At 41.8% G+C, this 17,339-nt stretch overlaps 1 protein-coding gene across 1 annotated transcript; it reads right to left on the bottom strand.

Moving 5' to 3' along the window:
• Positions 1-2,454: 2,454 nt before the first annotated feature.
• On the bottom strand, positions 2,455-16,659 carry scn4ba (sodium channel, voltage-gated, type IV, beta a). The gene is made up of 5 exons (XM_084018998.1): positions 15,815-16,659; positions 8,883-9,046; positions 8,487-8,706; positions 8,236-8,365; positions 2,455-7,091 (listed from the first exon to the last, which is right to left on the bottom strand). The coding sequence occupies exons 1-5, from the start codon at positions 15,906-15,908 to the stop codon at positions 6,998-7,000; spliced, it is 702 nt and encodes a 233-aa protein (XP_083875124.1). The 5' UTR covers positions 15,909-16,659; the 3' UTR covers positions 2,455-6,997.
• Between the last annotated feature and the right edge of the window lie 680 nt (positions 16,660-17,339).

Below are 17,339 nucleotides of genomic sequence, written 5' to 3'. Positions count from 1 at the left end.
GGACTCTTCAGAGCGATCCTCACCTTTGATACTGGAATAATGACAAGGTTTGTTTGTGGGTGCCTTTTGTATTTCAGCACTTCAGAATCACTGAAAATATAAGCACCTTTACAATATTGTGACATTTTATGATACACAATACCTCTGAATTATAGAGAATGAATAGAAAGTAAGTTCAGCATTATACCCACGTTTCAAATTTGCTGCAAACGTACTTATATCCCCATCGATTAAAATGTGAACTTTACACACCAACACAAGCACACTTATTTCTGGAGTTGATCAGTGAGTGTAAGCCCACCTGAGAGTGTGAATCAGGTCTTTGGTGACTATTAAAACAGTCTCTCCTCGGCTCGTCTGGGGCCCATTCTTCGGAGCCTTGGAGGCCGAGTTTCCACCTCTGTCTAGCTGTGATGATATCACATCTCACAAACCCAAGTCATAATTTGTGATGTCTCCATCCTAAGCAACTGGGTTATCACCTGCCAGATTCAGGATAAAATTCAGGGTGTGGAAGGATGTGGAAGATGTGATATATATATATATATATATATATACACATACATACATACATACATACATACATACATACATACATATGTATATATATACTTATATAAAACGATTTTTTAATTATTTAAAAAAAATATTGTAAATATATATTTTTATCAGGAGTGGCAGAGAATAAACTGTGTTCCAGTGACCTGCTACAGTGGCAGGTGAGGGGAAAATACACATATTCAGTAACATATTTAAACTATAAACTACATAGCCTACTACTGTCAAACCAAAGCCATAAACTGATGCTATGAAGCTCACATTAGAGATATTTCAGCTCAACACTCACCACCCAGAAAGGCTCTCATCCACCGTGGAGTCGGGGGCCACCGTGCGGTACCGGCGGGTATGAGCGCTGCCCTGGATCCCCGACTCTACCAGAATAAAACATTACCACGCGTGTGAATAAATACCCGCTCACTAGTCATTGAGACGGTCTCCTAAACCGAGACGCCGTTGAAAACAAGGCTTTAGCAGCGAACCTATTATATATTACTTATTTGAACCTAACACCTACCATGCTCCTGGCTTATTGGTTTTAAGACAGTATTTGCTAAACGCTCTCTCGTTAATGCGACGATAGTACTAAATGTTCTGTTATAAATGTCGATAATAAACTTAACTTCGAGGCATCCGATGAAAATGTAGAAATGTAAAATGTTTGTTGTCCGCCGCCAAACAAATGCTTAAGGAGCCCTGTCCGCGAGCAACGGTCCACCCGTCGCCCACGTGCGCAGGACTATCATATCATGTGTTTTAAACACTCTTTCTAATTATCTGAGTCGATACATTTGAATTGTCGCTCAAGCAGTGAAGAACGGGCTTCTTATCTCTGCCTGCTGTTCCTTATAACGTTCCTACAGGTGGCAGCAGAGGACCATCCATAATTGAAATGTGCCCTTGAAATAGCCTCCAATGTAGATACTGATGTTATGGAAGGTTTTCGATTTCGTAAAAGGTCGTTTCAATTTATTTTGTTTAACTTTAAGTTTATATTTTTATATCATTTTCTAGTCATTTTATCCTCAAAATATTTGATATTGCTATACGATCTCAATGGCACATTCACTCTCTAAAAAAGTATAGAAAAATATGTGTAACTGTGTACCTATTTACAAAATCAAAAACATTACATAACATCAAAATCTACAGTTATATAGTATTTCAAGGGAATATTTCATTCATAAGTGGTCCTCTGCTGTCACCTTTAGGAATGTTAAGGTAACAGCATGCCGATTTATGTCAGTCAACAAGCTCAAATGAATAGCCGTATATTCACACATAATAAAAGGCTGATCTTTAACCATTTATTCATAACTGGTGTCCTGCTGTCACTACACTAGTAACTGGTACACCAGGTCAGGGGCAAAAGCTCTGATTTTGATCATTGTGACGATGGGATGTCATGTCTGATCTATTGTGAAAGGGATGTTCTGTAAAATGAATTCATATTTCAGTCAGTTGCCCTCACATAGTTGTTAGATTTTTTAATTTTTTTAAGACACAGCCAAACAGGGAAAACACTGTTTGGTTTGCAATAGGAGCCATTTTCAGTTTGTTATACGACGATGAGTATTTCAGGAATCAAAGATTGCATTATTGCCTATTCAATGAATCTGCCAGTGTAACTTAAAGCTATGTAAATCTGTGCATGGTAGAATATTTAAATAATTCTGGTTTATGGTCCCAGAAGGAATCATTATATACTAAATAATAATTAGCTTGTAAATAGTGATTAATAGGCCTATTCTACAATATCAACATGAACCAATTTCTATGTATCCATCGATCCCAAATTGAGCGATTCCTCTTTTTATCAGCTACTGAACGAGATGAAGTGAATGAGCGTCCTCTAAAGTTGGTGAAAGACACAATGAGACTCGACAGCACTGTGGGAATTTCCAACATCATTTAATTTCCAGTATGCATGTTTTTTAACAGGTCAAAAGTTCGAGGTGCATAGTTATGAAGGGAGCATGAGCTACATGGTCGCAAACACAGACAAACAGCTGAACATTCAGAGGAAAGTGGATTTTGGAAACCTGGGGGTTGCAGATGTGTAACGTAAGCAAAATATATCGTTTGTTGCAAGATGTCGACTTATTAGAAAGTACCATCATTTCTACACCATTCATGTATAGTGCGTAATGTGCAGATTATGGATTTGTTATACTGATTAAGATAATTTACGTTAACAGGCGCTAGATGTGTAAAAAGACACTTCATGTTGTGAAATGCAGGACTGCGGTGGGAGAATGTGGAGAGGTCAGTGTCAGCCTGTGCTTGTAAGTCAAATCTGGAGCTGGTTAGCCACGGTCTATAAGATAATATCCAGAGTTAAAGGAGGCGGTCTGCTCGGCATGTAATACAATGCTGACACACAATTAGTCACAGTATGCCTCATAGTTTGGCATCAATAACGATAATTCGACCAAAGATTTGCTTTATCTTTGTTCAAATTATTCTGGCAATTGCCATTATTTTAACACCGACAAGAAAAACATTTGTGTTAGTGCCAATAAAAAAATGAGAGCACTTGCTCCTATTTCATTTTTTTCACCATCCCCTTGGATCAGGAGCCTGGTAAAGTTGACTTTTCTGCCTAACTATAGATCCTCTGATCTGTGTGGAATGTGGGAAGGAGAGCAGACGTCAGACTCTTGGCTTGGCAGTGTGAGTTTCAACTGCTTAAAAACACAGAACAGAGCGATATCATGTACAACCTACTTCATAAATACAGCGGTAGATGGTTATACAGCATGTCGACTATAGCATCCGTGTACTGAATGGAGTTGTGTGTCATTGTAATAGTGTAGTAACAACAGCAGACGTGAGACTCTTGGATTGGCAGTATGAGTTTCCGCCGCTCTGGCAGTAAGAGCAATACTAACTCTAGCGTGACAGTCACACCGAGACTATCTGTTAACTATTTAATGCCCACTGTGTGAGCAATTTGATAAAGGATTTTATGTTTTTACAAATTGGTGTAAACGGATCACCCCTCTTTAATGTATAAATATGTAGATAAAATGTCCAATGGGCACAGGGGTTAAAGGTATATGTGTAAACAATCTAACTAGCATTATCTAAAGCAATTAGCAACCTTATTTCTATTATGTTAATGTCGTGTAACTATGGAATTCATTTACATACAATTAAACCCAGCTTTAAGTTTCGTTGACTCTGTTTTTTTCCCCACCATGGAATCATTTTAATCTGAATCAAAATGCGCATTTTGCAATGTATGTTAGGTAAGATTACTTGATGTGTCTGGAATTTGCCACCGGGTGGCAGTCATTGTTTTCACCATGCTGTATTGCACCACTGCAGAGACCCATCCTACACTGTACCGGCTAGACTCAGTACTGCAACTGCTTTCCATTACATAGCTGTGTCTGGTTTGCTGGGTATATTCTGTTAGTGAGATTGTCAACTTTGTCAGTAGTTTTACTTCAGGAACAAGAAGTCAGAGATAAGAAAGAAACAACGAATGGGCTTCACTCCAGAAAACAAAACAAAAAAAGTCATGAGTCACAGAAGTTATGCATCACAATCCCTACATGAACCCACCTGTTAGTTACGCTATATCAGGGTTAAAGGTATGAAAAAGTGCACTAACAGACAGATCATCTCCATTATATTGCTTTTCCCAACAGGAAGACTTTTTATGCACATTATGCTCCCTCTTTGCAGAAGACTCGTTAGACAAGGAAGCAAGTGTGTGTGTGTGTGTGTGTGTGTGTGTGTGTGTGTGTGTGTGTGTAGTGCTTCCTTATATCCTAAACATTCTCCGTTTCACAACTCACGAGGATGCTGTATCACTTCTAACACTGTACAATCACAGTGACAATGTTAGTAGCTGTGACAGTGTTCCAAAGCAGATACTGAGGTACGGTACATTAGTACAGTATAGATACACACATCGGTACAATGAACAGTGTCTTGGACAGACAGAGTTGCCATCGCAGCCAGTCCGGACACATCTATAAAGTGCCTTATTATTAACAGGTTATTGCATAATCCGATGTCTGTCGTATTGCTTCCATTGAAAGCAAGAAGGGAAAAACGCTCCAGTTTGAGAGAAAAAACCCCCGAGACAAATGGATTTTTGTTAACTCTCGTAATGTGTTACAAAAGAGCAATGACCTTGAAGTCACTCCCACGATTTCCTGTTTTTGTGCAGCCGCTCCAAACTGTGATGAAGTGCTGTATTGTCTGTGTGCATGGCCGGCGCCCCCTCCACTCTGGTGTCAGAGTGGCTTTTAGTATGTAAGTGTGTGTGTGTGTGTGTGTGCTTGTGTAGCTTTCAGCTGTCGTATCTACTCGGGTTATGTGCGAGGGCGTGGCAGGTCACGTCTGCCAGCTCCACAGGAGTGACCTCTCGTACTGAGAGTCGCATACTTTTGTCCAGTAGAAAGAGTTTCCAGTCTGAATTCATCCACGATGGCTTATCGAAGTAAAAGTGATACAATGAAGACGTTGTTGCCGTTTCCTATTTTTTTCTTCTCAAACTAAATGTGACGACTTCTAAAACGCGTTTGTTTGAGCATATTCTACCATTTCAATTTCTATATACTATTTTATAGATTTTTACTTGACAACACCCAGCGTCCTGTACAATCTTGATAACTTGTTAGTCTCACCAGTAAACGTTTCAGTGCCGAGACACCAGTACCAAACGCATGTAATCATTGGCTTATCTGAATTTTGAACTGAGCAAAACACTGAATGTACTGGCTGCTTTTAGAGTTACACAAAATAAAAAAAAAAATAAATGATCCATTGGCCTATTGGGATATTCACACATCTATTCCATCGATAATAACATTGATCTATTATAAATTATCTTTAGGATGAATTAAAATATATACGATTTTTGGACAACATTTAACATCTATTCCCTGACAGTCTTTACATTCTTCTTCAGTGATCTGTCCCGATGCTGTGCTATCTGCATTACTGAGGCAGTATCAATAGACTTGTGTGTTTTCTTATGGTTATCAGAACAAGTTAGAGTCTGCATACGAGTGCGGAAATGTGGACGTGAACTGATGTCCGGGGGGAAATTGCATTATGTTGCACTCCCCCACTTACAGTATATGCTGCTGATGTGCCACTGAGCAAAGTGCCAACTTCAAATGTTGTGACTTTCCTTTCCCATGAATACCATTGATCAACGGGAAGTAATCAATGCCAGAGCTTCAGTCGATGTAAAGGGTTAAATGGGACCATACAAAGACACAGAGATGTTCCTGAAATGTGGTGCTGGACAACATATATGAAGTTATATAAAATGTGCACATGCTAAAAAAATGCATTGGTTATTAGTCAGAAGCAGCATGATCCATTTCATTCATTTCTATAGGGAGCTGGGTTGTCTAGGGATTGTCTTTGATGAGGGTAAGGATAGGTTTTAATTTTTTTTTTCTGTGATTTATTCTCCCACCAGCAGAGGGAGTAGAAGCAGAACAGGCACCTGTGTTTCATCTAAAGCAAAACAATAAAAACCTGTGCATGACCCATCCTTCAGTTGCCTAAGAAAGCCCATTTGTCAGCCTCAGTTAGTCAGTAGTTGATCTTTTGGTCAACATTCAGTGAACCAAACACCCCAACAGTGTGTCAAACCTGGACCCAGGTGTGTAAACATGCATTGTTGAGGTTCATGCTGGCATTGGCAGTAGTCAAGATTAGATAAGGACTAAAATGTCAGGAAAAAATGGTTCAAAAACCAACATGTTTGCTTGTTAATCACAAAAGCATGTGTAACAAGTTCTATCAGTACTACAGTATTGGTATCTGATCCATAAATGTCGAAAATCGATTTTAAAAGCAGCTTTAAAAAAGATGTATATTCACCGTTTTCGATCAAGAAAATTGTTGGCTCAAATGGTTCCCTGGTTCGGGTTCACGGGTGAATTTGCGTATTCTGTGGCAGTTCATAGATTGTGGCAATTCATCATGGCATCAAAGTGTGTCGGTTCCCACCGGTTAGGTTCGTTTGGGTCCAAGTTTGACTTCGAGTTGTGGATGGAAGAATCGTACAAACTGGTAAACTGTATTTTGGAGTGGCAGTTGATTATTGAGAATCTGCTTTGTGCAAAAGGTATTCCTCTAAAATTATCTAAAGAGGATATATGTTCTGAAGCCGAGCGGGTCACTGTGTTAGCTTTCAGTAAGATGTGGAGCAGAATTCGATAAGAGAGGCTGCACGCCCACAGGACAAATGGGCTGGCGTGTAGGTGAGAGAGTTATCCAGGCCTATGCACACGCCACACTTCCTCAAATCTCAAGCATGGATTAAAATAAACATTTACATGTTGTATTAGTTAGCCGCTAGTAATATAATAATAAAACAGTCCACCGATCATAGCATTTTTCTCCGAGCGTGTACATTTGTCTAACATATATTACAAACATACAGACATACTTTGCATTTCGCTTATGCCTTTGGTGTCCCTTTGTTGTCTGCTTTGGCTCCTGAAAGTCCATTTTCTGTGTTGTCGTTCCCCGAGGAGGTCACCAGGCACTCTTTGCTGCAGGGGCACAGAGGAACCAAAGGTTAAGACGTGATAACGGCTGGATGTATCCTGCAGGGATTTATTATTTTTTACATTCCCAGCCCCAACTACTAATCATGTCGGACGCAAGATGGAAATATGCAATTAAGATGAAAATAGGGCTGTTTTTGATTTTGCCCAAAAATAAAATCCAGATTTTCTTCTCTCAAAATCCGATTTTCGATTACGATTACGATTATTTTGTGAAATGACAAAAGGCAAAGAAATTTTATTGAACATTTTGTAAATAATTTCCCCAGTGGGATTTGAATGCAAACCTTATTCTTATTAAACAAAAAATTTAATTGAATTGAAAATTGAACTTTTGCCATCTGGCTTTGCGCCATGTTATCTTCTTGTAGACCTCTTGTAAACAAAAAACAACAAAAAACAACCCCTTTGGGATTAAGAGAAAAACCTCACTTTCACGTGTATCTTAAGGTGTGTCCATTAAACAAAAAATAAATGAATAAAGTGCAGAACTTTAACTTTTTGAAAAATCGATTTTACGATTTTCACGTTTTTCACGTTTTTAACATCGTCCTAACTACATAATCGCGATTGCGATTTAAAATCGATTAATCGAACAGGCCTAACTTATCAACTTAGTGAACTGACTGGTTAGAAGGAGAGAACCTGATCGCTCTTGCCTGTCGTGTAACATCTTGTGTATATACAGTACGTATGCGTCATATTTCATAAATAGATGTCTGCTCTGCAACCCACTACTGAGATAACAATTGCGATAGATGGGAAAAGACAAAGTAGAGATGCCACTTCTCTTCCCTTTTCTATCGTATCAGAAAGTTTAAACAAGAAATGAATCTGCATTTCTCATTTCCTTTCACCAAATACAGCCAATAAAAGCATTGTCAGATCAATATTTCGATTATTTCCACCTTTCATCTTATTGAAGTTGATGTTAAACTGTATGACTAAATGTGAAAGGGACCGTTTGAGTCTTTATCTGCAAGGTTTTGTTTTTTTTAAACAATCCGGACAGCAAGAAGAGGCAGTAATATATTTGATAATCAACCATATGTGCTACATTCTGTATTGTTCATCATTTGTCCTCCGTATCCCATGTTTATTTTTTCACCTTAGGCAGTGATATACTCACTTCTTCTCATCGTCCTTTAGCAGGAAGTTAACAACCAAGCCCTTTATCACCATGACGATGATAACTAAACCAATGACTCCACCCAGCACGGAGACGATGATGACCGTCAAAGTATTGTCAACCTCCTTCACTGAAAAGAGGGAGAGAGGGAAAGACATTGTGAGGGAGATGAGACATCAGCAGCAGAGGTGCGAGCGCTTATACGTAGGTAGGATAGAAAGTGAATGTGTTTTTTTGGTGATGCCACGAACTTTGGTCCACCACTATCAGAGTGTAGATGGCGCTGTGGTTGCGGTTCTTTTCTTTCGGGTTCCTGGCGAAACAGATGTACTCGCCCTCGTCCTCGAACGTGATGTTCCACAACAGGATGGAGATGTTGTTGCTCTTCGAGGAGCCGACGAACTCCACACGGTCGTGAGTCACTGCGACCTTGGGCTCCACGCCTTCGATGGGAATCACTGCCTCGCATAACTACACACACACACACACACACACACACACACGTATGTACTTAGATACACAGAAATGGGTTGTTTCAATTTGCGCACTAACGTGAAAAGTAGCCACAGCATGCAACATAGAAAAGGTCAATAACGGCCTTTGTTTGCAGTATGTCCATGTTGTGTGTGTGTGTGCATATGTGGTACCTTGATCATGGTTCCATTGTCGTTATAATGCCAGTTGAAGTAGAGGTTTTTGATGCCGATACAAGAGGAATAGGTGCAGGGCAGCAGGACTGTAGAGCCGTTCATCGCTTCAAGATGAGACACTTTACCTGTTGAGACCTCCAGCCCGCCAACACTCCATACACCTGAGATGAGGGGGGGAGGAAAATAAAGACGTCAAAACAGAGTACTGCACACAGTACATGCTGCTTTCAAACTATTTTTGGAGCAAAAATGACAAGAGATGCAGTAACGTTTGTATGTTGGCTCACTGGCTCACAAAGTTATGTTGCTTACCAACTGTAAGTACGGCATTGAGATGACGAAAACAGTGTTAAATATTATTTTTTAATGCGTTTTAAAGGCATACTTCACCGGTGGAAACATGAATCTGTATTGAATGTAGGTGATATATGTAGTAGAGATGTTAATTAATTTCAAATTTGGTGCCTTCGTGGCTGAGAAAAGGCAGATAGTGACTTTTTGGCGCATGTGGATGGAAGACAACAACTCCCACAATGCACAGCTTCGGAGGAGCAAGCTTCCAAGCAAGATGGCAGATGTTGCTTTTAGTTTCTGCAAGTGAGGTCCCACCACTGGTCTGTAATAGGTCTGTAGTCTCAGTGGGTACCGCCCCCTATAGGAAGGTTGAAAACATGAGGAAATAGTGTTGTAGTCTTACCCCCTCTAACTAAAGCAGCCTCCGATGACACAAAATGATGATATTTGTGTCATCGGAGACTATTTTTCAGAATGGAAACACGAGATCTCACATCTCTGGGGAAAATGAGGAGATGACGCACGACCATTCAAAAATCCTACCGGGTTTCTAACGATAAGCTTAATGCAAATGGGTGAAGTATCCCTTTAATTTCTTGAGACGGAAATCAAAATATTTATGGCTGCCGATGAAGCCGCAATCAACGCCGCAGCGTTCCAAAACACAGCAGAGTGTGCAAATTGGAAGCTTGCTTTTCAAATCTCCACGACAACAGGGGCTGTTTGTCAGAGTCTGCACCAGTAATCTTTCATCCCGTTTCCAGTAAAAGTCTCTCACTTGAAGCCAAACGCCAGCTCTACCAGACCAGCTGATGCCCCATAGGAACTCGCTCACAGTAGCAGCGATTGTAGAGAAGGGTCGAGCAGAGGGGAAGAGTGGAAAACATGTTGCCAAGAACAGAATGTCACTGTGTGCGGATCCGAATGACTATAAATGCTCTGATGATTAATGTGATTGGAGTCTAAAATGTGTGGTGCATTCAGGAGACGTGGGTCAACCAAAAGATTTCAATTGTCCTGCACGAGTTAGGGTCAAGTAATTAAGCTTGCCAAGTCTAAGGTCATCAAATTTATGATAGGAGTACGTTCCATTTTTTATGTATTCACGGCTCCCGTTTGAACACCAGACTGTAAGACTGTAACTGATATGCAGAAATGCTCCCAAATCCAAACTAAATGATTAGGAAATACGATTGCCGTCATGTGACGGTTGTTTGAACTCTTTCACTTTCAAAAGAGACAGCTTAATCTTGTTTTGATGTCGGGGTCTTGCCGGGCCGGGGTGTGTCGGTTTTGCAGTGACAGCTGGTGTAATTCTCGGATTGTTACTCTGGTGTCTCTCACACACCCGTAGGTCCTATTTATAAACGCTGGTCCACAAGCCGACCCGCTCAGGATCACATTGCACTTGGACATGGTGCAAACAGTGTCATGCGTGTCTGTGTGTTTGTGAAGGACTCGCAGCGATATAAGAATGTCGCACCACATGCTTTGCGGCTCTGTGAAGGCATCAGTGTGGACAAAACATTAAAAGGCAGGAATCCCTCCGGCCATTTTGGATGAAATCACGGTTTACTTTGGCACACGAGGGTGTTAAACGCTCTGGACACACTGTGATCAGTCGGGCTGCTCACTTTAAAGTTGAGATGAATTGCCTTTTGTTCGGTCTCGTCTTGGCACTGACTTTCTACAAAAGGCAATTTGAAGTTACCGGGATTAAGTTGTCCAATAGTGCAACTGTGGATATTATATATTATATTTAATAATGAAAACAAATACTTCGAGCAGCAAAGCATTGGGACGGTGTGGGATAAAGAGAAAACATTCATCAAAATCTGTCCACAGACAGACAAACAGACAGACAAACAGACAGACAGACAGACAGACAGACAGACAGGCAGGCAGACACAGACAGACATATAGACACCTGGCAAAGTACTGAGCAGCTTCTGCTGTAGTTCTTGCTACAGAAGTTGTGTCCAGGTCTACATGTTGCCATGAATGAGTCACAGACAGACCCACGAAGCAAAAACAAAAAATGAATAAAAATACCAGGGTCGCTGTCACAATAACAACGAACCAGACTTTTAGTATTCATAATGCTCTGCAGTGTGAAGCAGGCTTAGTGTCTTTGACAATCAACATAAAAGATCAGTTAATGGGTGAGGATGATAAATATAGTAAGTGGGAGGATGTCTCATTATTGCTTTTTTTTTTTTTTTTTTGCTCTGTCACAATATCCCCCGAGGCCCACGTTGTGCTGAACTGACTGCAACACAGCTGCGTGTTTTTCACTGTTTTCTCAGATCTGTAAATGCAATTTATGAATGCAACTATCCCCAACTTGGTGATGACAACAGGGAAATCGTCACACAGACCCCAGTTCTCAGCCATTAACCGTATTGTGCATGAATTGAATTCAACTTCTTCGTAACCGTCTAGTCTGGAAAGAATCGTATCGTCCAAAAGGAAAACAAACAGGATATCTTTGTGCATACAGGCTAAAAAAACCATCATGTGGCGATACAGTTTGAAATGGATCAATGATGCTATTTCACTGTGTGGGGTTTTGTGGTACTTTTTCTTTGTTCGGTTTGCTGAATTTTCTCAGTCTCACCTCTCTCCGCTTGTCTTCTAACATGTGATATGTTTACCTCTCCTCTGTAGCCTCGACTCGTCTCCCTCCGGGTTCTCCCTGTTCTTTTCTGTTTCTGGTTTTGCTCTCTTTTAATGGGCTCTTACTATTCTTCTTTTTACTTTTTTACTATTCCCCCCCCCAATATCTCTGCCTGACTCGCTCTTAGAATGTTTTCCTAAGGGATGCTAGAACTAAGTCGAGGAGAGATGTGGCGAGCTGGTCCGTGTATGTTTGCACGCGTCAAGTCAGCAGCCTAAAGGTTTTGAAATGTTTTCTACTGCTCATCTGGATCCTGCCTTTTAAACTCAGTTAAGTGGATTAATGAATCTCTATCAATAAGCACTGGCACGCTGCCACCGGGCAACGTTTGGAACCAAGTGCTCCGGAGAGAATTGTGGTGCAAAGTGAGAAAACAAGGAGGAATCCCCCTCTTTAAACACCGTGTGTCTTTGTCCGCACCGAAAGCATGGGGATCTTTAGCATATCTCAGAGGAGTGCCCCCCCCCCCCCCCCCCCCGTGCCTAGAAATAGATTTCACACTTCACTCTTTTTCTACACCTACTGCTCTCTGCTATCCTCTTTCCCTCCGCCCCCATCCTCTTCTTCTCAAACCTTTCAGTCTGTCCCGAACACTCACATTGATCCACACGCTGCATGTACTATGCTAGTTGTGTTGTGTAAGTGCGTGGTACTGTTCATACAGTATAAATGCATGCTGTTGTACGTACACGAGTAATGGAATGTATGATATTTTTAGCCCCTCTATCAAATATCTCTTTGTCCCAGCTGGGAAACATCAATATCTGAATCACTTACGGGAGGAGGGAAAAAAAAAATCAACTAGCTGTGAGTGTGTGTGTGTCCTTGGCTGACTGTCAAGGTGAGTTTTTTTTATTTTATTTTTTTAAAAGTAGGCCAAAGATTGAAGGGTTAATGTATTTCCGAGTATGAACCCACAGAGAACCGGCTGAGGACGCTGTTACCTCAGTGAGAGAGAGAGAGAGAGAGAGAGAGAGAGAGAGAGAGAGAGAAAGAGAGTGAGAGAGAGAGAGAGAGAAAGAGAGTGAGAGAGAGAGAGAGAGAGAGAGTGATGTGAAGGGTGAGAGAGGAGGAAGGGAGTGGGGGGAGGAGGAGATGAAAGTGGGAGCGGGGGTAATGAAGGAAGTGATGGAAGGGGTCAGGTGGGACGTCCTCTCCAAGGGGAATGAGTGACAACGGGGCAGAGAACAACAACAGCATCTAAGTAAGCACGTGGCGGAGGCGGGGCCACGTTTACGCCAACACATGCACACTCACGTAGCATGATAGCCACGCTAACAAGAAACAACATATGGTCGGAATAATCGGGTTTACACGCCAGCTACTGACTGCTGAGTTGTAACCTGCTCTGCATCTGTTTACCTCATCTCACTCGTTCTGCTGCTTGTTGTTTATTCTCTCCAACGAAAAGATCTCTTATGCTCACATATGAGAAGCGAGGGGGATGACAGTGTGTTTAATGTTTTTGTGTGTGTCTGCATATCTTGGAACGTTTTGGATGACACGTCTTTGTTTTCTGAAGAGAGTACGTCTGGTCCGTTATAATCCGTCTTCGGAGTCTGCTCTGTCACAATGAGGGCTTGTCATATCTGTGTGAATAATGAGTGATGTGGATGAATAATAAAGTTCCAGAGGGGGGATTTCAGTCTTTGGGACAGACCTGACAGTTAGTTGCATCATATCTCGGTTTACTGTATCCCGACTATTAGTCATTGCAATACAAATACAGTTTAAAGGGCACTTTTTTAAAATTTGTTTTTAGAAAGAATCAAATATCACAAGATTTTCCTCTTATTTTCCCTTCATTCCATCATCCTGCTTTGATTGGGGTTTTGTTTGTGTTGGCTTTGTGAGAGATTGCCTCAATGTCTTGCCAAAGGACGGCATGAATAACCACATGCTTTATAATATAAAAAAACACTTATGACTTGTTGGAGAATGGAGATGGACAACAACGCTGCAAATAATATGATAATAGACAGCAAATTAAAATGTTAAATTTCCTGTCGATTAAATAGTGATGAGAATTCATTACTATATCGCTGCATGTTGGATGTAATAATTAAGGGTCAAACCGCGATGACTGGAATGGCATCCCAACGTATGAATTGTTGTTTGACTGACACCAAGATGGCTGCCGAAAAATGAGTTTGATCCAAGATCTTAAGAAATCATGAATAAAACAAACATTTTGGAAAGCTGGTGATTGATGACAGTGGCTGCCACTAGGACTACTATTTGGTTTTCTTTTACCTTCAAGCCCTTATTAAGTCTGTGACGTGTTACATTGGGGAATATCAAACATTTAACTTCTACTGGTTGTGTTACTTTTTGATTTTAATGAGATTGTCTCATATTGCCTCTAGAATGATCAGACCTCATAGCAACTAAGAAGAGAATAATAGAAGGTGACTTAACTAATTAGAAGAGTGCAACCCTAAGGGCGAAGCAACACAACCAAATATACAGTTTAATGTAATATTAAATGTTTGATGAAGCAGGATTATTACGTTTTTGCAAAATAAAACCCTCTTATATGGACTTATATATATGCTGAGCAAGGTAATGCAGATAACTTGCCACATGAATCTGACTCTTGGTGTGAGTCACAGTACCAAAGAGGACTTCACAGTCTTGTTTCATTGTTCTCGGATGGAGGCCAAATGAGTCACCTGTTGTTAGCTATTATTGACTGTGAGTTCTTATTTGATGTCATACCCACCTTCATAACTTTGGGGATCAAATCTAACTGCAATGGTTAGCTAGAAAGTCCCCCCCAAAGTTATTCAGATTAAGAATACTTAACATGTGTTTGCTATTTAATTTTAGAGGAACTCTACTGAATAACATGACTTTGGGAAACTCTGACAGGAACAGAAGTTGTGTTTTACATTGAAGGGTTCGAATTTGTTGACATTCATAACTGATTATAATAATCTGACGTCAGCATAGTCTAAATTTGTGGTCTTCTGCCAATCCCACACCATAATCACCACTTTGTATTTCTCTCATAATGCTATCCAAATGAAAAGAGATATCAAGATAAGTGATTCTGACATCTCAACACAATGGTCCCACCTGTCCTGAATAAAGCATTATGTCGTGAAAACGTAAATTGCCACGTTCTGTAAATGATCAGATAGTGTTTAACAAAGCAAACAATAAAATAAACAGCTTGATTTGAGGACAATTCTGCCACTAGAAAATATTTCGCCCTGGGATTTTTGGGTGAAGAAAGGACTTAAATATCAGCAAAATATGGAATATCACAATTTGATGTAGCTCACCTAAAGATAACATTGAAATTACATGTTTATATAAGTATAAGTATATGTTGCTACAACAAACAGGGAGCGTATGAGCAAAAGCATAGATCACCACTGCACCACTACGTCATTACCAGTAAAACCACACACACACACACACACGTGAACTGTAGCCATAACAAATGTTTTCATGAACATGAAAAACAGAAGTTTTTCTACATATTTGTTCTTTTCCATTTTGGGGATTTTCCTGTACATCCATGAAAAGTCATCTAGTCACTCATGCAGCTCAGCAGCCACACGTCCAAGTTCAGATTCAGCAGAGTTGGGTGTTTAACGTTGACCTTGATGGCCTCGGCCCGGCAACAAGTAAACATCACCTGTGACACCGCCATACATTTGAGGACTAGGTACGGAGGGAGACGGATGAGACAAGGGAGCGGAAGCAGAGACGACAGCAGATGTTGGTGTGAGGTAATAAAAAAATAAAAGGTATAGATTTACTGTGACAACTGATAGAAATAAACACCTAAGGGCAGCAAAGGGAGCCGAAGAGGTGGGTGTAGAGGGCGTAGAAACAAGGCATTTAGTATGAAAACATTGTACAGAGGATAGAAGTCCAATGTTGTGGTGTAATGTCGGGATGTAGTGGAAGAGTGAGGAATGACAGGGCAGCTGAAGGTATAACTCACCGAGTAGCAGTGCAACTGCCAGACCAGTATGAAGTAGATCCGCTGATCTCAGCCGACCAGAGACACTCGAACCGGAGCTGTCCAGTGACGCCATGACCTGTCTGTCCGTCTGTCCGGGGTCTTGTTGGTCTGTGTGTGTGTGCAGAACGTGTGTCGTTCGTCAATCTGTTCCCGTCTCCCAGTCTGGTCAGCCTTGAAAGGTGTCCGATCTACGCAAATGGGTGTCGTGTCTGTACGCTGGGTTTGTCTTGTGTGTCTCTGGAGCAAGGTGGGACCACTGAGCTGTGCAGCTGAAGTCCCGCTCTCAGTCCCTCCCTTTTCTCTCCCCCTTGCACTCTGTCCCAGGAATGAACGGAGGGAAAAGGCGCAAAGAGAGGAGGATAAATTCCTTCAGGGAGTTCTCTCCAGGCCAGTTGTTCCCTGCGCTGCACTCCAGGCAGGCCAGAGAAAGCGGAGGAAAAAAAAAAACACAAACTGAAGAATGCTGCAGTTGAAACGAAGAGTGCAGGCTCTCCGTCTCCCTCCCTCCCTCCCTGTCCTCTGTCGCTGTCTCTTGCCGACTCAGTGGTGATTATCCAGCAAAAGAGAGTGCGAGGCGAAAGGCAGAGAGGGGAAGCGAGGCAGAGTGGCAGCGGCGTGGCAGTGTGGTGTCAGACAGCTCCACTGCTCCAGCAGCAGAGGCAGCAGCAGCAGCCGGGGAAGCAGGCTGGCTGGCAAACCCCACGGGGAGAGACATAGGCTGGAGGGAGAGGGGGGGGCGAGCGCACGAGAGAGGCACGGAGGGATGCTGGAGCAGAGCCAGCAGCCAGACAGCAAAAAAGCAGAAAGCGTGCGTCTCCCCGGTCAAACACAGGCAGGAATGAGCGAGAGAGGTACTGCAGTAGTGGAGGCGAAGACGGTGTGAGTGTGTGTGTGAGAGAGAGAGAGAGAGAGAGAAGGAGAGAGAGAGAGAGAAGGGATGCAGTTAAATGGTGAGGGGGAGGCAGGGGGTGATAACTGCTGCCACATGCACGCATATGCACATATGCACCCAGCGCAGCGCTGAGTCAGCCTTCCTCAAGAGGGTCTCAGATCCGGGGCTGCGCGTGCTCCAGCCATACCAAACACCCCCGTCTCCGCTGCACCCTTCACTCCCGTCTCCACTTTAATGCGTCTCATGTTCCAGCCTCCTTACTACACCTCTCATTTTGCAGGCTAATGCCTCGGCAAGAACTGATCTCGTCCTCCGGCAAGTTTTCTACCAAATGTTTTTATCTCTCGCGTTCCCTCTTCCATACATTTGGAAGGGCTTGTTTAGAACTGAAACATTGGTATTACACTGGAATTGTTTTATTTTAATTTGTTTTATTCAGTTAGTACTGTTCGAAGGCACCACGCATGCATTATACCGCCTGTGTATTTGAAGACTTTTTGGCCGCTGCATGACACAGGACTTTTTGTAGATATTTTTGAAATTATTTGCTTGATTTAATCACTGACTGTGCAAAACTGTGCAAGCGAATTCGGACACAAGGCCCAGTCATCG

Source organism: Eutrigla gurnardus, assembly GCF_963514095.1.
Source record: "Eutrigla gurnardus genome assembly, chromosome: 10".
In the NCBI taxonomy this organism is placed as follows: domain Eukaryota; kingdom Metazoa; phylum Chordata; class Actinopteri; order Perciformes; family Triglidae; genus Eutrigla; species Eutrigla gurnardus.
The sequence above is the reverse complement of the archived record's forward strand: the minus strand, read 5'-3'. Positions and strand labels throughout refer to the sequence as shown.